This window comes from Lactuca serriola, chromosome 6 (assembly GCF_051521515.1).
Source record: "Lactuca serriola cultivar US96UC23 chromosome 6, Lser_US96UC23_V15, whole genome shotgun sequence".
Taxonomy (NCBI): domain Eukaryota; kingdom Viridiplantae; phylum Streptophyta; class Magnoliopsida; order Asterales; family Asteraceae; genus Lactuca; species Lactuca serriola.
In genome coordinates this window covers 180,167,852-180,192,220 of record NC_136413.1, presented here as the reverse complement: position 1 = coordinate 180,192,220, position 24,369 = coordinate 180,167,852, and the positions used below count along the sequence as shown (strand labels likewise).

Genomic DNA, 24,369 nt, shown 5'->3' with positions numbered 1-24,369 from the left:
GCTCCATGGTATATTTGAACCCATGGATCCAAGGAAATGGAAAGCCATGACAATTAGGGTTTACTTTAATTGTCACTAACTATATAAGCATCTTATTGTTGACAAAATCGGCTACTATGGATGATAGAAAGGGCTAGCCGATTTTATGAAGTGTTCCAATTTCTCTCAAGTCATTCCATGTGTATTTGGTGTTGTGTGAACCATTTGAGGTGTTACACTTGGGGAACTAGGCACTCAAGCTTCATGAAGACATTCTACATCAAAGAGGTATGTAATTCTAACTTGAGATATTCATATTAATCAATGTTATTATGCTAGTTAGGATGAATACATTGGAAAGTTTATATTTTCATGTATAATAGAGAAAACATAGATCCAAGGTATTTAGGGTTGCATGTACACTTAGGAGTGTTAGAATGCTCAAAACCCAACAGTGATGACTTGAGAGTTATTGGTTATAATGACACCAGTTTTCAGACAGACCGAGACAATTTCCGCTCTTAGTCTGGTTGGGTGTTTACACTCAATGGAGGAGCAGTAACTTGGAAAAGTTACAAGAAGGAGACAGTGGCTGATTCAACGTGTGAGTCAGAGTATATAGCCACGAGCGAAGCATCAAAGGAGGCTATATGGTTGAAGAACTTCATTGGAGACCTTGGAGTTTTTTCAGCCATAAAAGAGCCTATGGAGATTTTATACCATAATGAAGGAGCGGTTGCCTTGACCAAGGAACCAAGGGATCATGGAAGATCCAGACATGTCGACAAGAAATATCACTTCATCAGACATCAGGTAGAAGAAGGACTCGTCGACAAGAGGGTATCGTCAGAAGAGAATCCTGTAGATCTCCTCACAAAGGGCCCGAGTAGGATTAAGCACCTTCAACATGCGAGGAGCATTGGTCTGAAAGATGATATTATTTTTAGTGATTATATAGATATTTTAGAAACTTGTAATAGATAAATGTAATTAACATTTGGTGATTATATAATGGAGATTTATGTATGAGTATTGTTTACTATCTTTTGTTAATTGTTTATTTTATGTTTCAGCTTTTCATGTTTTACTTCCAGAATAATTAGATTATTCAAATTATCCACAACCAATCATACTTTCAAAGTAAGTAGTGAATTAAGACTGTCATGAATTGGCTTGTAGATTGTCTAAGTGTTTATACATAGCAAATGTTTGCTACAACGTTCATGAGTACTCCTGAAATGGGGATTTGAGTATTGGATTAAACCCACGCTCATTTGAATTACTTCATGGAATTTGTCACAAGTAATTGTGAGACGATAATATCGTATAGTCTTTAAACTGAGATATATGAGTTGTTGTTTTCGAGTTGGTTGTGCATTGATAATGTGTAAACGCATCAGTAACTTGATGTTATAAAACACATTGTTGTGTATGATTTGAAGAGTAAATGGTACAAGCATATAAGTCAAAGTTTATATGTTCCTTTTATCTCAAGGGGTAAAAGCGATATCTTGGTCCCCTCGATGATTTGGTGTTGACTTATGTGTCGGGCCCGGTCAGGACTGAATTAATATGTTCAATTAAGTTCCTTATCATACAAATCAGAAATCGAGAAACAAACTATTGGACAATGACAATGATTATATTCCATGTCTTTGTCTACATGATATCTTGCAGAATGGAGGATTATATGATCCCTTATCTGAAGTTGTACTTGCAATTATGGTTATTAGACTTATCCAAGTGAGAGACTGTTGGATTAGGTGTCTAAGCACATAAGTATAATTGGTATAAACTTGATTTCATAGTAGCATGGTCCTTTTAGGATTGCCTTCACTTTAGCAACTTGACAGGATGAGTGTGGAGAGAGAAGTTAATAAACGATTTATTAATATATTATGAGAATAATATATTAATTAAATCATATTATTTAATTAGTATTTGATCAGAAATTAATTTTGGGATTAAAGGAACTGATTGAAGAATGGGGATTGTTTTGCAAATCATTGATAGTTGCAAAACTGGGCTGATGGACTCATTTGTTAGGAGTGGACACAATTCTATAAGGAGGCCCTATAGAATTCGTCCAAGGCTTCCTAATGGGAGGTCCATGGGTTGCTTAAACCCTAAGCAGGAAATTAGGGTTTCCTCTTGAAACCCTAGCAACCCACCAACTATTTAAAGACCCCCTTACTCAAGGTTTTCGACCAATGCTTAGAGCATAGAAACCCTAGCCAAAATTATAAGAGTTTCATTCCCTCTCCTTCTCATTTTCTTGCTAAAAGTGTTTGTGAGCCATTAGAGGTGCAATAGTTGGGCCACCAAAGCTTTCAAGAGTTAATATAAATCAAGGAATTCTTATTATTACTATATAACAAGCAATGTAATCTTCTTAACCCTTTTATATGAATTTTGAATTGTATATGCTAGATATAGGGTTATTGCTTTGGAATTTCTTTTGCATGTTCAATTAGTGAAAAACTTAGATCCACAACAAGTAGGGTTGCATGATCACATTGGATGTTGTTATGCTCAAAACCCATCACTAAACCCTCGCATGTATGCCCAACGTACTAAACCTTAGTCCGAAATTACAAAAATGCCACTATGGGCCATTTTACAAGCTTTCTCATACACAATGGCTAAATACCATAACTTTCATACTTGAGGGTTAAATTTAGAAATACCTTATCGTCAGCATGTTACATTATACTTTACTAAAAATCGTATCTCCTTCATACGAACTCCGTTTTTGACCTTTTATCCTTCGTCGGGTTAAATTTATTAACGCGGTTGGTTTTTATCTTTTATAAAATCATAACTCCTCCAATTGGAGTTAGATTTCCACAACGCTTATATCGTTGGGACCATTTTGTTGTGTACTTTCCAAATACACCAACCATCATAAAAAGTGATATAGCTTTTTACTCACTCATTTTTTACCCTATCATCATTATTTAACTGATCATATTTTCCTTTAATATGATAAGTTCTATCATTTTCATCGGATGATGCTAATCTTTAGAGACAGTTGGTGACGTGAAATTCCCAATTGTTATATATGGGTTACTCCAGACCATGTGAGTGCCTCCTTATGATGTTTATGAGGTTATTGAGTCATAAAAATGAGAGCTTGGTCACTCTCATTCATCCATGCATGACCTCTTGAACCATGGATAACTTTATGGAACTAGGTTTTGGTATTGTGCTTTTTGTGACCATGAAAATCAATAAAAGTCGGAGACTTTATCCATTAATACGTTCATTTAGATCATATTTGAGAGTTTGAGAGTTTGGCTTGTTGTATTAAGAGCTTAATAGAAGTTTTTGGGATCAGGAGTACTATGCATGGTGTAATCTAAGTACGCAGGGCGTAAGTCAACTGAGCATTGACCATTGACTTTTTGGCCGGTTTGACTTTTGGACTTCATATTGGAAGGGCAAAACAGTATTGTTCTGAAAGGAGGTTTAATTGTGAGCATAAACCTTTCGTAGGTTAGTCTTTCCTTAATTGTTAATTAGGATTTTATTATGGATATGTTTAGCAAGAGGTGGCTTGATATCGCCAGCTCGAGTGAGTGGTTTATCTTGTCTCCAGGATTGAGGTGGGTCTCTTCACTGTACTCGTGGGTCGAAGACACCAATGTTGGCCCACTGTATTATATTTGTAAGATGCTAGTTGGCTTTGTGACTCTTGCATGTGTATGTATGTTTTATATGAGTGAGGCCCAATTATGTATGTTTTATATGAGTGGGGCCCGATTTGGGTTGGGTCCGTTACTTGTATGGTTTGTGGTATTTTGGGGAGCTCACTAAGTTTTGTGCTAACGGTTTGTGGTTTAACATTTTTCAGGTACTTCCAGTTTCAAAATGAAGGGTCTAGTTTGACTGCATAGCATCCCCTGATGGCTTTTCCACATTGATTATATTTGTTTTACTCTGATGTTTGAGAAATACAATTCATTATGTTGATTTTGGAACAAATTGTTGCATGGGATTAATGGTTTAAAAAAATATCAGTATATTTTGGATGTTAAAAATTATCGACCCAACCTGTAACCCAACATGTATCGTATACGAAAATAAACGGGTTTGAGTTGAGATTTCTGACCCACCAACCCGTTTATTTCATGGGTTGGGTTTGGTTAGTTATTTGCGTTCACGGGTCAACCTGCCAACCCGACTATATATATTATATTTAAAAAAAAAAGTTATATATAAATCAATGGAATATATGACACAATTGCAGTTTTCATGATTGCTTTTATTTTCATTTGGATGTTTGAGTTTATGAGTCTATGTTGGAAACTTTTTTTTCAAATATTGCTTATTAAGTTGTTATGTTAGATTCATATTTGGTTGAACTAAATGTAAAATGTTAATTATTAATTAATTTAAAGACGTGTATAATTCGTATAAATTTAACATGTGAAAAGTTACACGAAAATGACTCCCTAACCAGCAAACCTACAAAGTCATATACTTAAACAAGTTATGTGAATTGGGTTAGGTTGATGTTTTCAATCCACCAACCCGTGATCCGTTAACCCATATATTATATGGGTTGAATTAGATCTAACCAGTCAATCTAAACCCAACCTAAGTGCAAGACCTAACATTAACCTTTCATTTTAAATATCTCAATGTTAACTTTAGAAAAAACTCTCATCTACATACAAATGCTTGTTATTGACCAATATTAAACATACAAAATAATTAATTACCATCAGTAATATTAACCTTTGATGAAATACAATTGATTATGAAAATACTAGAAATTGATGTTTAAGATTTTAAATTTTAAATTAAAGTACATGTTTCTATATCCATCTTTCTTTTGGCAAATGCGGTAAGTAGTTGAAATTAAAGTAAATTAGTTTTGCTATTTAGAGGAAGGTTATAGTTTCCTTTTCCTGGAACCCCACACAAGCACACACATACACGGATATCCACACACCACCGTCCACCACTTTTCTTTCTTTTTCTCTCTCTCTTCTTTTATTGGCTACGAGACTCTTCATCACTGTTGTCTCCAAGAATCCACCCCAAATCCATCTTCTTCCTTCCAGAAAAGGTAAAGAAAAACCCACCAAAATCTTGATTTCTTTGCCCTAATGGAGATCAAAGAAAAAGAAAAGATGTTGGTATCGTTGATTTTTCGTGGGGGGTTCTTTTAGATCTAACAACTTCAAAAATTGGCTTTTCATGTGGGTTGGTATCTTTTTAATTTCAGAAATTTGTGTCCTTTCATGTTGCAGAAGGGTTATCCATGGCGAGAGAGAAGATAAAAATAAGAAAGATCGATAATATAACTGCAAGGCAGGTGACTTTTTCCAAAAGAAGAAGAGGGCTTCTGAAGAAAGCTGAAGAACTTGCGGTACTTTGTGACGCCGACGTCGCTTTGGTCATCTTCTCCGCCACCGGAAAACTGTTTGAGTATGCTAGTTCCAGGTACTGTATGTCTTTTTATTCTATGGGTATATACGTGTGCTTTTAAACCCTATATGCCTATATCACATAAAGTTTCTACTTATAGAAATACCAAGATTTGTGTTTCCATTCATGCAATCTCATTTTTTCCTTTTTGGGGTGGTGGTTTTGTGTGTGGACTGTAGAAGAGGGTACATTTAGGGTTCTGATTTTTACTCTTAGAAACTGCGCTTGGATTATTAAGTCGAACCATTCTTAACTTTATAAGATCAAGTTATATAGGTTTCGCATACTTAATATAAATCACATAGTGCTGATGTGTAGACAGATCGTTTATTTTAGATAACTTGATGTTAATTTTTTATGATATGTCGAAAGTTTTGGGTTTGTAGTCAAACTTTTTTCTTTTAATTAGTTTTTACATTGAAATACATCTCTATGATGGTGGGAGTTTGTTTTCCCGGTTGTTTTCTCTTTCTTGTTTAATTATAAGCATTTTATAATTGAACCGTGAATATGACGACTAATTAAAAATTCGTTCACTCCCAGAAAACTAATAAAATAATTTGCAAACATTATAATCAGTTTCCGTGATCAAATTTTAATGTTTAATAAGTACGCCATGACCTTCTAATTGATTGGAGGATACAAAAAAGTGACAACGAAGTGTAAGTGAAGTTGCTTACTTTTGTTTGTACTATCTAATAATTATTATTCCCACAATTAAAAGATAATTTGACTTCAAGATAAACAAAGGGGGATAAACAATCATTTATAATTGAATTTCAAAAATGTGTATACATGGATTATACTATAAAATGCACACAATGATTTCTTACGTTTTCATGATGTAAAAGCTCGATTGTAGTTTGATACGCATATCATTTTTCTTTTTAATAAGTTTCAGGAATCACGAGAAATATTCTTTCTCCACTATTGTTTGCTAGTTTAATAATATTTTCTTTCATAGAAACTTAAACAAACCCAAAGATAAAACCCTAATTAAGTCTTAGTGGTATTGTAAATCATGCATCGTGTCTTCTTAAACCGACAAATTAAACCCTAAACGACTAGCTTCAAAACGAATTGAATCTCATTTTTTTATTTGTTGTAGTAGATTTGTGTTTTTATGTTTGATTTTTACCCAGACTGTATCTGTTCAAAGTTTTTATTGTCGGAAACATATCGTATGAATGTTTAAGATTATAGTGAAACCTTTATGTGGTTTTTGCCTATGTTAAGATATGAATTAAATTTTTGGTAAATAAATAATTTTAAAATAAGCTTAATTGCCTTAATTTAGTTTTATAAATATTGTAAAATGATCTTTGTTTAACTACTAAGATGGGAAACTGATGTTTACTAAACTGATTGATTTTTACTGTTAACTACCATACTTGATTACTTCAAGCCGAACAAAGAGGATCATTTTGCTTAACTTTTATGGTATGAACTTACTTCAAAACGTACTGTCATTCCTATAAACTTAGAAAACATTGCATAGAAATGGGGATCCTGAATTTCCAGTTTTATCATTCTTTCCTAACGCCTATTCAAGCCTTCTTACTCATGTCAGGTATGCAATTTTATAGCGTTCTCCCATCAAACTAGATATATTTATGCTTGTGCCTTTTAAGGGTAGTTTGCTGTTCAATGTTAATAAATTTCCAGTTTTATCAGTCTTTCCTAACGCCTTTTCAAGCCTTCTTAGGCAGGTATGCAAGAGGTTAATCCTAACAACTACTATAACTCATTTTTATAGCGTTCTCCCATCAAACTAGCTATATTTATGCTTGTGCCTTTTAAGGGTAGTTTGCTGTTCATTGTTATTAGAGCATGAGAGCTTTTTTTTTAAGATTTTTACTATTTGGTTGAGTTGTAAAATGACTTAACATCACTGGAAAACATGATTTTTTTACTAATTTTTATCGAGTCAACTTTAATATATTTCATTTTATCTCTTTGATTTAGTGATTTAGTGTGAGTATTTATTAAGGCAATGTATTGTATTATATTTCATTATGACAAAATATCATAAATGGTCCATGTGGTTTTCTAAAATCCGGGATATAGTCCCTAAGTTTAAAAAACATTATAGATGGTCCATGTGGTTTCAAAATTTTTAACAAATTGTAATGTCCCATTTTCACAACGAAAAATTTTCATTTTATTTAAGTAAAGCTTCCTATTTATAAATCCATTTTGAAAAAAAAACCGTTTATTCCAAATACATTTATTAAAAAATCAAAGTAATATTAAAGCATAAAATCTTCATTGTTGTTGATGAATGTGTACAGTCCGTCTTCGCCTTCCCATGACAACCAATGATACTTGAAACAATAAAACAACTGAGTAAGCACAAAGCTTAGTAAGTTTCCTCGAAAATACTCCATACGATAAACATACAAGCAAGAATCGGGTCCACCCAGCCATCGGGCTGGAATACCCAGGGTTTGTTGGCCTACCACCTCAACCCAATCGCTCCTCCCGAGCCTCCGTGCCTTCGGCTTATAGTCGGCCCGCACCGGGTATCTTGGCTTATAACACAAAGCAAGACCGCCTCAACCTACTATCTCTATATGTTGACATATAAACAATCAAGGATCAAGTAAACACGTAATACAGGAAAACTCAGATCTATCCTCAAAACATTGTCTTGAGTCATAAAGTTTCCACCTTTATGACTTTCCATGGCTAGGGAAGGTCCAAAAGCTAAAATCCTAACTTATTAATCCATTAAGACATCATAATTCTTGCATGGAAGGGAGAGAAGGACCAAGATAAGATTTTTGTGGTTCCTAATAGCTCCATAATGGATAAAGTTTCCAACTTTATCTATTATAATGGTCCCAACAAACAAGATCCAGTCTTTAAGTCTCAAAGGGACCAAAAATGTATCTTTTTCAACTTAATTCATTAAATCCAAGTCTCCAACCTTTAGATCTGAATCAATATGATGTTTAGATGGATAGAGTTTTCAACTTTATCCATAACAAGGTCATAAACTTTAAAGATCTAAACTTTATGTACTTAAAATGATCAAAAGCTCATAACACCCAAAACTAGCTAGATCTAACAATTTCATCATCAAGATTCAAACTTTATACCTCCAAAAGAAAGATCAAGGTGAAAAAGGTTTGAATCTACAAGATCCCATGCAACAAAGGCTTCTTTAATGAGTTCCTTCTTCTCCAAGGTGCACCAACAACACTCAAAAGTACTAGAAAACACCTTCTTTTTTCTCAGAAGACTCAAACTAGGGTTAGGGTTTCAAAGGAGGGTGTTGGAGAGGTGGAGGCTGAGAATAGAATGGGTTTGGGGAAGTTAAGGAGCTTAAATAAGGCTCAAACCACGAAAATAGGGTTTGGGTGTTGATCGCGTACTTCTGGTATGCCCAGCATATGCGGCTAACCCAACAATCGCCTAACTTCAAACGGTCGTAACTTCTTCGTTCTAACTCCGTTTTCAATGTTCTTTATATCCACGGAAATGTAATGATGAGCTCTATAATCCTATCTAAATATCTTGGACTAAAAACGTTTCGACCAAAAATCTATATTTCATGCAAGAACCCGGCCTATGACTTTTCCCGTTCTACCCTTTGGCCCAATACACAATTCAAAAGTTTAGATCTCATAACCATCGTTGCCTCCTTCCAAAAGGTCTAAACATTACCTCCTTAAGGCCCAAAGCCTTTACATAATCGATGTGGGCCTGAAATAAGAAATAACGGAAAACACGATGTTACACAAATAATCCCTCACCCACATAAAAAAAACTTATTTATTAGATTTTCTTTATTTAAAGAAAAAGAAAATGAAAATAAATAAAAAACCTCTCTCTCATTAAAGTCAAAAAACCCCATCAACCCCTATCTTTTTCTTCTTCCCCAACCCACCTTGTTTTCCCTCCCCTTTGCACCTTCACTCATCTTTAATATCTAAAATCTGTAATTCTAAAACCCTCCGACAACTAATTTACCGGCAGTCGCATTATACGTCAGCATTAATGGCATCGTCGGAGAAGTCCTCTTCCAACAAACAGGAGGGTAATTTTATATGGTGTCCCACAGTGGCACCGACAACTCTTGACTTCCAAAAAAGCAGTGCGAAAATTTTTGATTTTTTCTTTCTACTATTATGGCATCCGGCAACACCTAGTAGGAAATCATGCGTTTGCCCTTGCTACCACAGACGTTGGATTATACCGGTGGCTCTTCCGGTTCCAGCCGAAACTATTTTACTTCCCTGTTGGAGAGAAGTGGTGGCAAACGATGAATACCTCTGGCTCCGAATGTCTTAGGATTGACGATAACCATAGAGAATGCATCATCTCATTCAGATTTCGTCGGAGTATCCACAGGTGATGCTAAGAAAATCATGATGTGTTCACAGTTGCAGAACGTGATATCTGTTCTAGGAAAAAGATGAACACCTCTGGCTCTAAACGCCTCAGGTGTGGCGGTCTAAAGCTTCAGACCATGGAGAATGCATCGTCTTCTTCAGATTTCATTATAGTATCTGTGGGTGATGCTAAGAAAATCATGAGGTGTTCATAGTTGCAGAACGTGAGATCTGCTTCGAAGCTGATCCCATCGAATTCGATTACCTACATTGAATTTGTCACCATCTGCAGCAACATGTGTAATGATCATGATCAAGGACTCAAGTTTTTGAATGATTTTTTAGAGTGGAGAGTGAGCAGTAGAGAGGAATGATTTTTTGATGGGTTCAAAGGGTTTTGATTTTGTGTTTTATTGATTTTTGGGTTTAACTTTGACATTGATTATTTGTAGTTAATTTATGACTTCAAAATTTGTGACCTTGTTATATCATTCGATCAGGTGAAAAATAAGAATAAGGGGAGAGAGGTGAGGGTGAGGGTGATATGACCGTGTACATTTACTATGTGCCAAAGAAACAAGTTACAGACTCCTTGTCTTTTGCGGTAGCTAAGTACAGATCTATGTGCCAAATTTGTTATGAACTTCGTTAGTTAGATGCCATGTGTTCTATGAATTATTTATTTAAGAAGTTTGTTGAGAGATTAGTTACATATAGATGTAGTTCATTTTGTTGTATTGTAATTTTTGAGCAATTCATCAATCAAGAAATGTTTTCATTCTCTTTTTGTTTCACTCAATCAAACAAAGGTGCATATGACCGTGTACATTTACTCATAAACAACATTATAAATATAATCTTTTATCCACAGATATAAATTGTAAAATGTTTTTTCTTTGTGTTGTGAAGTATGCAAGAGTTACTCGGGAAATATAAACTCCACTCGACTAATAACGTCAATAAAGTTGTCGCACCTTCTCTCAATCTACAGGTTTTGTCCCTTGATCTTTGACCAACTTATTCATATTACAATAATTGTTTCATTGGAAATGTTCTGCATAGTATTATTACAAGTAAAACAAAATTAGTATGGTTGTATGCACATTTGCTACTAATTCGCTCATAGCATATAAATATGAATATTCAACTGTCAAAGTAAAACACTATATATACGTCTGTAGCTCCTGGAAAGCGAAGAGTCAAGGATGAGCAAAGAGGTACTTGACAAGAATCGAGAATTGAGGTATTATATATCTTCTTTCTTTTTTCCATCAATTGCAATAAAGTGAATTAACTTCACCACTAATTATGTATGATTTCGTCACTAAATACAGCCACCTACGTGGCGAGGACCTTAATGGGTTAACTCTAGAGGAACTTCAACGTTTGGAGAGCTTGCTTGAAGGAGGCCTCAACCGTGTGCTCCAGACAAAGGTTATTATACTATCTTACATGAGTGAGTATATTCACTGGGCTTTAAAGTGTTTCTTGTCCTATTTCAGGATGAACGGATTGCAAATGAGATAGCAAGTCTTCAACAAAAGGTTATAGTGTTATATACTCAAACTAGAGTCCATTGTTGATTTTTAAGAGCCCCATTTTCATTTCAAAATCATATATTACACATGTTTTGAAGAAAAAAAATAGTAAGTACTACAGTTAAAATAAGGGCATCCACAATGCATTGAACTCTATAGAGTTCAATGAAGTGTCACATCATCATTCACTATTCCATACAACTCTATTCATTTTTATCCCACAATGCATTAAACTCTATAAGTTCAAAGGAACATATTAAAAGAATATTTATTTAAAGATTTAAATACTTTCCTTTTTCCCATTGAAGAGTTCAATGACCATTGAACTCCAAATCCATTGAATGTCAAGGTGGCATTTCACAATGGTGGAGTTGTAGACTTGTATCCATTGAATGATAAGTAGACATGACATCTCATTCAACTATTCCATTAAACTCTCCATTGTGGATGCTCTAAGTTGTGGTCGTATGTATGTAAAAGTATTGTTTCTATTAATACTAATCGTTTTCATATAAAATTTGCAATTCAAAATTAACTGCTTGAAGGGTTATTGATTTTGAAAGTCGAACAGGAACTCGTTAGTTTTAGGAAGAGCATCATTACTACGTCGGGTTATACAACTTTTTTCTCAAAATCATTTAAAATTATACTAAGTTTGTCTCTCTTATGTCAAAAGATTTGACTCTGTAATTTCTAGAATTTGATTTTTATGCATTTTTAAGGTAATAAGATATTAAAAGAATTTCTCTTTGAACTATGCTACAGGGTTTTCAGTTGATGGAAGAGAACAAGCTCTTGAAACAACAAGCAAGATTCTTTTGTTTTTTAAATATATATATATATATATATATATATATATATATATATATATATATATGTGTGTGTGTGTGTGTGTGTGTGTTTATTAATCGTGATTAATTAATAGAAAACATTTTCTTTGTTGATGTATGTCTAGATGATGAGTTTGACTTCGGTAGGCAAGAGGCCACGGACAACGGCTGCCGAGTTGGACAATATTGTAATTAACCCAGAAGATCAAGTGCAGTCATCGGAATCTGTTGCTACCAACGTATACAGTTGCAACAGTGGACCTCCTCCTGATCAGGATGATTGGTCTGATACATCGCTTAAACTAGCGTAAGCTCATTACACTTTCCTGAAAAAGTAAACCATTTTTCCTTAAGCATACATGTCAATTGCTTGGGATGATCAGGAAGTCAACCAAAGCCAATTATGTACATGTCTATTTACCACTTTTCTATTTTCATGCTTCATTTTATGGGTCTAAGCAAAGCCCGAATCGCTTCATACCATCTTAGACGGGGTTCAGAAAATTGAATTGTTAAAAAAACAAAGCCGGATAAAACATAGGTTAATTTCAACCATGATAGAACATGTACATGCATGGGTCTTCTATTTATATTTGTATTGTGTACAGGTTACCCTTTAATTGACAATGGCAAACCGTCGAGGAAAAGGAGAAGGGCGATGGATGGTGGTGGTATTTGAAGGGAATAAGAAGTGATGTATTGAATTAAGTGTGTAATTGCAATGCTTGGTTTTGTGCTTGTTCTATGAAAACAAAATGAAGACTTTAACTCGTATTTTGAAGGTTATCTATCTAGTTTCAATGTTTGCCCCAAGAGAAAGGTTGATTTGAAATTTAGTTTCATGAAATCGAGAAAAAAGATAGTCTGAAGAACAAAAATTGGTCGAAAAAACTAAAGTGGAATGACCATGAGGAACTATTGGACACCATGAGGAACTATTGGATCTTATTAAGTGCCCTTTAGTGGAACTAGTGGTGTAGAACTCCATCTAATGGTTGAGATGTAAAATTTCATATAAGAAATGAACCTTGACACACATAAGATATTGTTAGTATTGATCGATTGATCTCATATAAATTGCTTGGATAATATGGTTTACAATTTTTTTTTTTTGAAACCAAGGGGACTATCTATGAATTTTTTTTAAACATAGGGACTATATACGAGAAACCACGGAGACCATTTATGAGGTTTTGTCTTTAATTATTTAAATATTAATGTTAGAAGTTTGTATTTATTAAAATATTAAACGTCTAGTGATAATATTTATTAAAATATTTTGTATTAAATTACGTCGTTTTTATAAAAAGATTAGTTAAGTAAGGGGGTTTTATAGAACATTTTAGATAGATGAGAATTAATTACTTCAATTAATAAATAAAAAAAAAGTCATAGAAGAGGTTAATCATTGGAGAACTTATTTAATTAAAGATTAATACTAATGGGATGATGGGGTGGTAATGTTTGACCTATAATATATGTTTACCATTAGAGATCTCATGTATATTATGACCATTAAGAAGATATTAAGCCCATTAAGCCCAGTGGTATTGTTTTCTTTTGTTCTATAATAATAAGTATCCAATAATTGATAATTTGATATCAATGTTGATTTTATTTTAACTTAGTATAAGGTGATTTAATCTTCTTTGATTTCTTTCATTCACAAGGTGTGTGTGTGTGTGTATATATATATATATATATATATATATATATATATATATATATCCAAGGAAAGTATAATCCTATTCTAATAAAAACACTTTTAACAAGATAAATACATAAATAATAATAAGATAGGTGTTTAATAGTCCCCGTAGTAGAAAAGATGAGGTGATCAACGAAAATTGAGACAACACAGGGCAAACCCTTGGTGAAGATGTTGGTTAACTTGGACCATGATGGAACATGTAAAATTTGCACTTCTCCTCATGCGACTTTTTCATAGAAAAAATGGATATCCATTTTGATATTCTCGAAAAATAAAGATAACACTCACGTTGTAAGAACATAATAGTTGCTTTTACTAGGGAACAATGTAGGTTAAGTACCTATGCACCTGCCGCAATGCTATCCATTTTGATATTCTCGAAAAGAAAGATAACACTCACGTTGTAAGAACATAATAGTTGCTTTTACTAGGGGACAATGTAGGTTAAAAACCTATGCACCTGCCACAATGCGCATTGGTGCAACAAAGTAAGCTTGAAGTATATATAAATTGGATAAATGCAATCCATATTATAGTGTACATTGCAAGTAGCAATCCATATTATAGGTGTTTGTAAGTGGTTAGGTGGTGGTATAAAAGTTGAGTGAGGGAGTTTAGGTTTAGCAATTTTCTAGGTAGTATATTGAGAATTTATGCATCCACTTGAAGTGCATGATGCTAAAAGTTAGTGGGGACTTGAGAGTGAGAAAGAAGAGTGTGGTTTTGAATAAATTTATAGAAGGCGAAGAAAGTGACTTGTGACTGAGTGGAAATATTTATAGAAAATTAGTGTAATCATCAAGTAATAAAAGATAGTAACAATGTTCCCTAAACTCAAAATTAAAGATGTCTATAAGTTGTAAATGAGACGAACCATAAAAATATAATTTAAAATGTTTATCGAAAACACGCGATTGAAAAATAGTATATGGTTTAATGCAATTACAATCACTAAAATTACGATTCCAAAGAGGATCCAGAATGTTATATCTTAGATGTCTTACAACGGCAATGGTGTCATACATCTTGAAAAACAATAACAAAAACTTTAGGATTGGGAAGATTTTGAAGTGTAGACGAGGAAATAGGGTAGAGTTCGTTGATACTATTTCATTTTGTGAGGATTTTTCTAGATGGGTAGTCCTTCACAACAAAACCAAAATGATTAAATTTAATAGAGAGTTTATTATACTAGAAAAAGCAATGGACAAAGATTTCATTTTTGATAATGTAGCAAGAGAAAATGATATTTTTAAGATGAAATGGAGGATGATGGAAGAAGAATGTATGGAGACATAAATTAGAAGTTTATGATGATTATGTTTTTATTAAAATTTCTCAAATTTAAATAGAATAAGAGCTCACATTAAGAACCCGCTTGATGAATCATCGGTATCCATATGCCAATTCTCACGAAAGGGTATAATGACATAGCTTTCATTACCTGAGCAAGATCCATAAGAGTGTTTATGCATAAGAATGGTTTTGTAAAGACGGTGTTGGTATTTTGTAGTCGGGTTCTAATTATTAGACGTGGGAGGACGAGTAGAGGGGGATGTTGGGAATGGGCACGAAGGCTTATATACCTTTGTTGTTAGACCAAGCCCATATAGGAAATAGGCCCAAAAGGGGGGTCGTTGGTTGTTGGTTGCCGGCGTTTGGGTTGTAGAGACATCATCTACGACTACGACTGTCACATCAAGTTGACGGCTACCATGACCTCAAGTAGCATTGTTGCTATTGTTGTTGTAGAGCAAGGATATGGCAAGGTTGTTTTGCGGAGGAAGTGATGTTGACAAAGGAGGGGCAATAACAGTGAAGAGAGAGAAGTTGGTAGTTGATGTGGGTCATTTTTCTTTACGGATTTCATTAAACACAAGCTTTGAATGTGCTTTATGGACATGTTGTAATGGGCCAGATTCTTGAATAAAAGTTGATACTTCATTACATGGTTCGATGAGATCGAAAACTAGTTGTAAGATGATTTGTTTTCACGGAGAGGAACGTCAAAGAGATATTTCAATTCCTCACTTTGTTCTTGGTACTAAACTATTGCCATGAAAGCTTCTTCTTCTTATCTCAAGAGGGCTTTAACCTATAATCACTAAAATAAATCAGGACATAGTAAATCTTAATGTTATTGTCTTTACAAATTTCCTGCCAGTTTCAAATTTGCAAATTTCAAATTCACCAAGTCCAAGCATGATGATACTCATTCTTCTTTTCAATATGTGGTATTGCCATCATTGATTTCTCAAGATCAATTATAACAGCTCATTCAACCAATTAATACTAATAACTTGAATGCTTCTCCTTCAACTAGCCAAGTTAATTCGATGGAGTAATGATTAATGAAGGAAAAACTTTCTCGTTTAAACATTTTTTGCAAATGTTTATAGATCTTCTGCATTATTATGAACACATAACTCCTGGATCATTGATTCAGGAGCTACCGATCATATGTGTTCTAATAAATATCTTTTTCATCTCTTAATAAATCCAATCATCCTCACTCGATTGGTTTGCCTAGTGGACAAAACACTCTCATTTCATTCTCTAGTGATGTATAAGGCTTCATAATTCCATTCCATTACATAATGTTTTGTATGTTCCATGCTTCAAGTATAACCTTCTATATGTTCCTAAACTTGTTGCATAATTGAATACCTTCATCATTCTTACTTCTTAATGCTAAAGAGTGTCTCATGTAGGACCCTTTTGTCAACGAATAAATTCTCTTTTGGCATTCTTGGACAGCACATAAATGATTTGTATGTGTTTGGTTATCAAGATATTGCCAATAGACTTTCTTTTGAGTATGATTTTTTTGCTTTGAATTCTTGTAACAAGTCTTCTATAATGTATACATTACATTCTTCTAATAATTCCTTTGATTGTATCACTGAAGCAATGTTTTTGCATAAACGATTTGGGCATTTACCTTTGGATAAATTCAAGAAATTGTCTCGTTTGTTTTTAAATGTTCATGATCATTATGTTGATTGCTTGATTTGTTCTCAAGAAAAACAACATAAACTATCTTTTCCAAAAATTCAAACTAACTCATCTCAAGCATTTGATTTTATAAATATTGATGTTTAGGGTCCTTATAAACATTCTACTATTGATGGTCATAAGTATTTTATCACAATAGTGGATGGTTTCAGCAGATCCACATGGACACATCTTCTTTCTCACAAATCATGTATTGTACATTATTAAAGGTTTTGCTAACCTTATCAAAACTCAATTTGGTGTAATGGTCAAAGTGATAAGAAGTGGCAATGCATGTGATCTTTGATCAAGCAAAAAGGGAGTAGATTTCTTTACATAAGCAGGCATTATTCATTAAAAAAAATATATGTACCCTATAGACCTTAACAAAATGGTCTTGTTGAAATAAAACACAAGCATATTTTGTAGGCTACTCCTTATTTTCAGTATGGAGTTGGACATATCTTCCAAGGAGAATATATCAAAACTGCCACTCATTTAATTAATGGAATGCCAACTAAACCACTTCATTTTGAAACTTGCTATGAAGTTTTGCATAAAGAAAAGCCACATTTATCTTATTTAAAAGCTTTTGGTTGTCTTTGTCATACTACACCCATTTAACCTTCAAGTGACAAGTTCATGCCCAGAGCTATAAAATGCATATTCATTGGATACCCCTATGGTCAAAAGGCATACAAATATTCATTAGATACCCCTATGGTCAAAAGGCATACAAACTGTTAAATTTAGACACTAAGCAAATTTTCATATCTAGAGATGTCAAATTTTTTGAAGATGTTTTTTCATTACATCTATCATCAATTTAAGAGCATGCTTCTTCTGATTCTTCTTATCTCCTTTAATCTGTTCCTGAAGTATTTACAAATGAGATTTCATCGGTAGGCTATTAGGCTATTGTATCTTACCAAAATACCCTCGTTGTCCCCAATCCATTAAACCCCTTAAGACGTTCAACAAGGAACTCCAATCCTCTTAGACATCTTAATGATTATATATTTGTGCATTACCTCTCCAATTACTCACCATGATTGTTCCAAATTTGCTTTGATGCTTCTCTTGTTCAAACTGAACATGCCTTCTACAATGAAGTACAAGGGGGTCCAAATGGGAAAATGCTATGCAGAATGAATTCAAATCATTAGAAGCCAATCATACATGGGATGTTGTCAAAGTTCCTAAAGGAAAGAAGTCTATATCTTGTAGATGGGTCTATAAGATCAAATACAAATCAGATGGTACCATTGAACGTCAGAAAGCTTATTCAGTGGCAAAGGGATTTACACAAAAACATGGAATTGATTATCACAAAACGTTTTCTCCTATTGTAAAAAATTCACTATTGTTCGAGCTATTATTTCATTGGGTGTGAAAGGGGATGGAGAGTTCATTAGTTTGACGTGAATAATGTTTTTTTTTTGCAAAGTGACTTGCATGAAGAAGTGTACATGAAAGCTCCTCCTGGTCTTCATGTTCCTTATTCTTACGTTTATTGATTGAAAAATCCTTATATGGATTGAAACAAACATCGCATCAGTACTGAAGAAATAAAGAAAGCAAATGGAAGCTTTATCATTTTTGCTATATATGTTGATGACATATTAGTAGCCGAGGACAATATTGAAGAAATATCAAATTTAAAAGCTTTTTTCGATGAACAATTCAAGATAAAGGATATGGGATACATACATTTTTGTTTTTGGGATTGGAGTTTAATGAAACACCAAATGGCATGGTTGTTAATCAACATAAATTTAATATGGATTTACTACAACATTATTTAATGGTTGGTTGTGAGCTTGTATACTCTCTATTACCATCCAACTTGAAATTATTTCAAAAAATGGGCAATCTATTAGTTGCACCTACTAGTTATAGACAACTAATTGGAAAATTAAACTTCTTATTACATACAAGACCAGATTTATCCTTTACAGTATCTTGATCAATTCAATCAAGAACCTTATGAAGCCCATTATAGTGCTGTCATTTGTGTTTTAAAGTATCTTAAAGGAACAGTTTCTCAAGCATTATTTATGAGTAATAATAAACCAAGTTTTGATCTTGAGGCATATTGTGACATAAATTTGGGCATCTTGTCCAATTACTAGGCGATCCGTGAGTGGTTTCTTCATTCTATTTGGAGGAACACCATTGTCATGGAAATCAAAGAAACAAGTTACAGACTCCTTGTCTTTTGCGGTAGCTAAGTACAGATCTATGTGCCAAATTTGTTATGAACTTCGTTAGTTAGATGCCATGTGTTCTATGAATTATTTAGTTAAGAAGTTTATTGAGAGATTAGTTACATATAGATGTAGTTCATTTTGTTGTATTGTAATTTTTGAGCAATTCATCAATCAAGAAATGTTTTCATTCTCTTTTTGTTTCACTCAATCAAACAAAGGTGCATATGACCGTGTACATTTACTCATAAACAACATTATAAATATAATCTTTTATCCACAGATATAAATTGTAAAATGTTTTTTCTTTGTGTTGTGAAGTATGCAAGAGTTACTCGGGAAATATAAACTCCACTCGACTAATAACGTCAATAAAGTTGACGCACCTTCTCTCAATCTACAGGTTTTGTCCCTTGATCTTTGACCAACTTATTCATATTACAATAATTGTTTCATTGGAAATGTTATGCATAGTATTATTACAAGTAAAACAAAATTAGTATGGTTGTATGCACATTTGCTACTAATTCGCTCATAGCATATAAATATGAATATTCAACTGTCAAAGTAAAACACTATATATACGTCTGTAGCTCCTGGAAAGCGAAGAGTCAAGGATGAGCAAAGAGGTACTTGACAAGAATCGAGAATTGAGGTATTATATATCTTCTTTCTTTTTTCCATCAATTGCAATAAAGTGAATTAACTTCATCACTAATTATGTATGATTTCGTCACTAAATATAGCCACCTACGTGGCGAGGACCTTAATGGGTTAACTCTAGAGGAACTTCAACGTTTGGAGAGCTTGCTTGAAGGAGGCCTCAACCGTGTGCTCCAGACAAAGGTTATTATACTATCTTACATGAGTGAGTATATTCACCGGGCTTTAAAGTGTTTCTTGTCCTATTTCAGGATGAACGGATTGCAAACGAGATAGCAACTCTTCAACAAAAGGTTATAGTGTTATATACTCAAACTAGAGTCCATTGTTGATTTTTAAGAGCCCCATTTTCATTTCAAAATCATATATTACACATGTTTCGAAGAAAAAAATAGTAAGTACTACAGTTAAAATAAGGGCATCCACAATGCATTGAACTCTATAGAGTTCAATGAAGTGTCACATCATCATTCACTATTCCATACAACTCTATTCATTTTTATCCCACAATGCATTAAACTCTATAAGTTCAAAGGAACATATTAAAAGAATATTTATTTAAAGATTTAAATACTTTCCTTTTTCCCATTGAAGAGTTCAATGACCATTGAACTCCAAATCCATTGAATGCCAAGGTGGCATTTCACAATGGTGGAGTTGTAGAATTGTATCCATTGAATGACAAGTAGACATGACATCTCATTCAACTATTCCATTAAACTCTCCATTGTGGATGCTCTAAGTTGTGGTCGTATGTATGTAAAAGTATTGTTTCTATAAATACTAATAGTTTTCCTATAAAATTTGCAATTCAAAATTAACTGCTTGAAGGGTTGTTGATTTTGAAAGTCAAACAGGAACTCGTTTGTTTTAGGAAGAGCATCATTACTACGTCGGCTTATACAACTTTTTTCTCAAAATCATTTAAAATTATACTAAGTTTGTCTCTCTTGTGTCAAAAGATTTGACTCTGTAATTTCTAGAATTTGATTTTGATGCATTTTTAAGGTAATAAGATATTAAAAGAATTTCTCTTTGAACTATGTTGCAGGGTTTTCAGTTGATGGAAGAGAACAAGCTCTTGAAACAACAAGCAAGATTCTTTTGTTTTTTAAATAATATATATATATATATATATATATATATATATATGTGTGTGTGTGTGTGTGTGTGTTTGTTAATCGTGATTAATTAATAGAAAACATTTTCTTTGTTGATGTATGTCTAGATGATGAGTTTGACTTCGGTAGGCAAGAGGCCACTGACAACGGCTGCCGAGTTGGACAATATTGTAATTAACCCAGAAGATCAAGTGCAGTCATCGGAATCTGTTGCTACCAACGTATACAGTTGCAACAGTGGACCTCCTCCTGATCAGGATGATTGGTCTGATACATCGCTTAAACTAGCGTAAGCTCATTACACTTTCCTGAAAAAGTAAACCATTTTTCCTTAAGCATACGTGTCAATTGCTTGGGATGATCAGGAAGTAAACCAAAGCCAATTATGTACATGTCTATTTACCACTTTTCTATTTTTCATGCTTCATTTTATGGGTCTAAGCAAAGCCCGAATCACTTCATACCATCTTAGACGGGGTTCAGAAAATTGAATTGTTAAAAAAACAAAGCCGGATAAAACATAGGTTAATTTCAACCATGATAGAACATGTACATGCATGGGTCTTCTATTTATATTTGTATTGTGTACAGGTTACCCTTTAATTGACAATGGCAAACCGTCGAGGAAAAGGAGAAGGGCGATGGATGGTGGTGGTATTTGAAGGGAATAAGAAGTGTTGTATTGAATTAAGTGTGTAATTGCAATGCTTGGTTTTGTGCTTGTTCTATGAAAACAAAATGAAGACTTTAACTCGTATTTTGAAGGTTATATATCTAGCTTCAATGTTTGCCCCAAGAGAAAGGTTGATTTGAAATTTAGTTTCATGAAATCGAGAAAAAAGATAGTCTGAAGAACAAAAATTGGTCGAAAAAACTAAAGTGGAATGACCATGAGGAACTATTGGACACCATGAGGAACTATTGGATCTTATTAAGTGCCCTTTAGTGGAACTAGTGGTGTAGAACTCCATCTAATGGTTGAGATGTAAAATTTCATATAAGAAATGAACCTTGACACACATAAGATATTGTTAGTATTCATCGATTGATCTCATATAAATTGCTTAGATAATATGGTTTACCATTTTTTTTATCTAAGTCTAGCTCACGAACCCCTTTCTTTCTCTAGTAGCCATCCTATGATGAATGCTCGCTTTTATAACCTGTTATTGTACAAAAAAAAAATATTTGTGTTATAAATAATAAAAACTAAAGAAACAATAAAAGAATACCAAGAACATACATATAGGTTGAAACTCTTGTAGTGAAGTTGTACATAGTACAACTTGGTATATTAATGAAGAGTAAATGTCATTGTTGCTCAACCAACTATTGGGTTCTGTTTTAAATGGTCCTTCATCTTTTTTTTGTAGTTTAGGGGTACGAAGTCCATTTTTAGATGTTAATAAACGACAGTGACTTATAATTGTCGGTTTCCATGACCATTGGGCTTTTCTCACTAACACCCCGCCCCCGGGTTCAACTTCAGGAGAGAAAAGAAATGAAATGGGAGGAACTGAGAGGAAAGTAAGAGAAATTTGTGTTCCCGACTTTCATTAAAGGAAGGAAGTGGAAGGAAATGGAATGAACAATTTCTCTCCTAACTTTCCTTCCGATTTGGAAGGATTTGAAAAGAAAGAACAAAATGTTTATCTTTCCTTCCATTTCTTTCCAACCCGGGAGCACAAAACACAAATTTCTTTTCCTTTCTCTTCTTTTCTCTCCTTACTTTTTTTCTCTTCTCTTCTTTTCTTCTTCTTTTCTTTGCTGTAACTCGGGAGCGGGGAGTAAAAAAAGAAATATCCATATCGGATCGAGGTGTCAAATGTGAGATACTCCCACATTCCTTAAGATAGTCGAGGAACTCTGTACTAAGATACTCACCACCACGATCGGATCGAAGCATCTTAATGTTCCTGCCCAATTGATTCTCGACTTCCTGTTTAAACTCTTTAAACCTTTCAAAAATCTCTTACTTATGCTTGATTAAATAGACATATCCATATCTACTATAATCATCAGTAAAAGTCAGATAATAACGATTAGCATCCCTTGTGGCAGATTTGAAGGGTCCACACACATCTGTGTGCATTAGATCCAACAGACCTTCACCCCTAACACAAAAACCAGTGAAGGGTGACTTTGTCATTTTTCCATGTAAGCATGATTCATAACTATCATCTGACTTTAGGTCAAATGACTCCAAGACTCCATCATTTTGGAGTTGGCATATGCGTTTCTTGCTCACATGTCCAAGACGACAATGTCATAATGATGCTTTATCCAAGTTATTATTACTAAAAGAATCAATACACAACACATTATTTCCTAGATTATCTACAACAGATACAACTTCATACACACCATCACAAGGTAATGCTTTAAAATAAAGAACATTATTAAATAAAGCATTTATTCCACCAATTTCATTATCAAAAGAAAAGGTAAACCCTTGTTTGTACAAAGCATGAAAGGAAATAATATTTCTTGCCATTTCTGGCGAATAACAACATTTATTCAAATCTAAAGTAAACCCACTACTTAGCAACAAAGAATAAACTTCAATCTTGGTGACAGATGAACTCCCCATGATCAATTTTATCTTTCCATGCTCCACATTCTCATTTCTTCTTAGTCCCTACAAATCAGAACAAATATGAATACCACAACCGGTATCAAGGACCCAAGAGTTAGAATAGGGTGAGTTATTAGATAGAATAGTGTAAATACCTGCATGGTTGGGTTTGACTTTCCCATCCTTCACATCTTGCTGGTACTTTAGGCAGTTCCGCTTCCAATGCGACTTTTCATGGCAATAGAAGCATTCAGCCTCTTTTGGGTCAGAAGAAGGAGTGACGAAACCTTTCTTGGTTCCACTTGAAGAAGATCCATCAAGAGTCTTACCCTTGGTACCCTTCGAAGGGCTCTTCCTCTTCATCCCTCTACCTTTCCTGATTACCAGGACAGGGGCGGAGTTTGGAGTAGGAGTGTTAACAACCGACTTACCTTTAAGACCTGTTTCTACGGTCTTTAAGAGTCCTTGAAGTTTGTTGAGTGTGACTTCTTCCTTATGTTGGGTTTTGAGCATTCTAACACTCCTAAGTGTACATGCAACCCTAAATACCTTGGATCTATGTTTTCTCTATTATACATGCAAATAAGAACTTCCAAGGTATTATCCTAATCTAGCATACAAAACAATGAATGTAACAAGATAGAATACATACCTCTTGATGTAGAAAGTCTTCATGAAGCTTGAGTGCCTAGTGCCCCAAGTGTGACACCTCAAATGGAATCACAATCATCAAAACACTTAGAATAGCTTGAGAGAATTCTTCAACTCATGAAATCGGCTAGCCCTTGTACTTCACAAGCTAGTGGACGATTTTGGTCAAGAATAAGATGCTTATATAGTTAGGGTTACACCATGTAAACCCTAATTGACATGGCCTTTCATTTCCATGATCCATGGGTACAAATACACCATGGAGCATCCATGGACCATCCTATGGGTTTTAGCCCAACTTGATTATCCATGGAGCATTAGCCCACT

The 24,369-nt window shown here is 33.9% G+C and overlaps 1 protein-coding gene and 1 long non-coding RNA gene across 5 annotated transcripts; both read left to right on the top strand.

Moving 5' to 3' along the window:
• The first annotated feature begins 4,892 nt into the window (after positions 1 to 4,892).
• On the top strand, positions 4,893 to 21,840 carry LOC145057478 (MADS-box protein AGL24-like). 4 transcript variants are annotated; one of them, XM_079005329.1, is made up of 9 exons: positions 4,893 to 5,053; positions 5,238 to 5,430; positions 19,354 to 19,435; positions 19,626 to 19,687; positions 19,779 to 19,878; positions 19,947 to 19,988; positions 20,747 to 20,788; positions 20,924 to 21,105; positions 21,408 to 21,840. In XM_079005329.1, exons 2-9 carry the CDS (start codon positions 5,249 to 5,251, stop codon positions 21,421 to 21,423), a joined length of 708 nt encoding a protein of 235 aa, XP_078861455.1. In that variant the 5' UTR covers positions 4,893 to 5,053; positions 5,238 to 5,248; the 3' UTR covers positions 21,424 to 21,840. The 4 variants fall into 4 exon arrangements, with proteins under 4 accessions (XP_078861455.1, XP_078861458.1, XP_078861456.1 ...); XM_079005332.1 differs by lacking the exons at positions 19,354 to 19,435; positions 19,626 to 19,687; positions 19,779 to 19,878; ... (2 more) ...; positions 20,924 to 21,105; positions 21,408 to 21,840 and adding exons at positions 10,662 to 10,743; positions 10,934 to 10,995; positions 11,087 to 11,186; ... (2 more) ...; positions 12,246 to 12,427; positions 12,729 to 12,921; XM_079005330.1 differs by lacking the exon at positions 21,408 to 21,840 and having other exon boundaries at positions 20,924 to 21,109.
• On the top strand, positions 5,437 to 10,533 carry LOC145057479 (uncharacterized). The gene is made up of 2 exons (XR_013686085.1): positions 5,437 to 9,869; positions 10,253 to 10,533. It is a non-coding gene; the product is annotated as an uncharacterized LOC145057479 (long non-coding RNA).
• Positions 21,841 to 24,369: the final 2,529 nt, after the last annotated feature.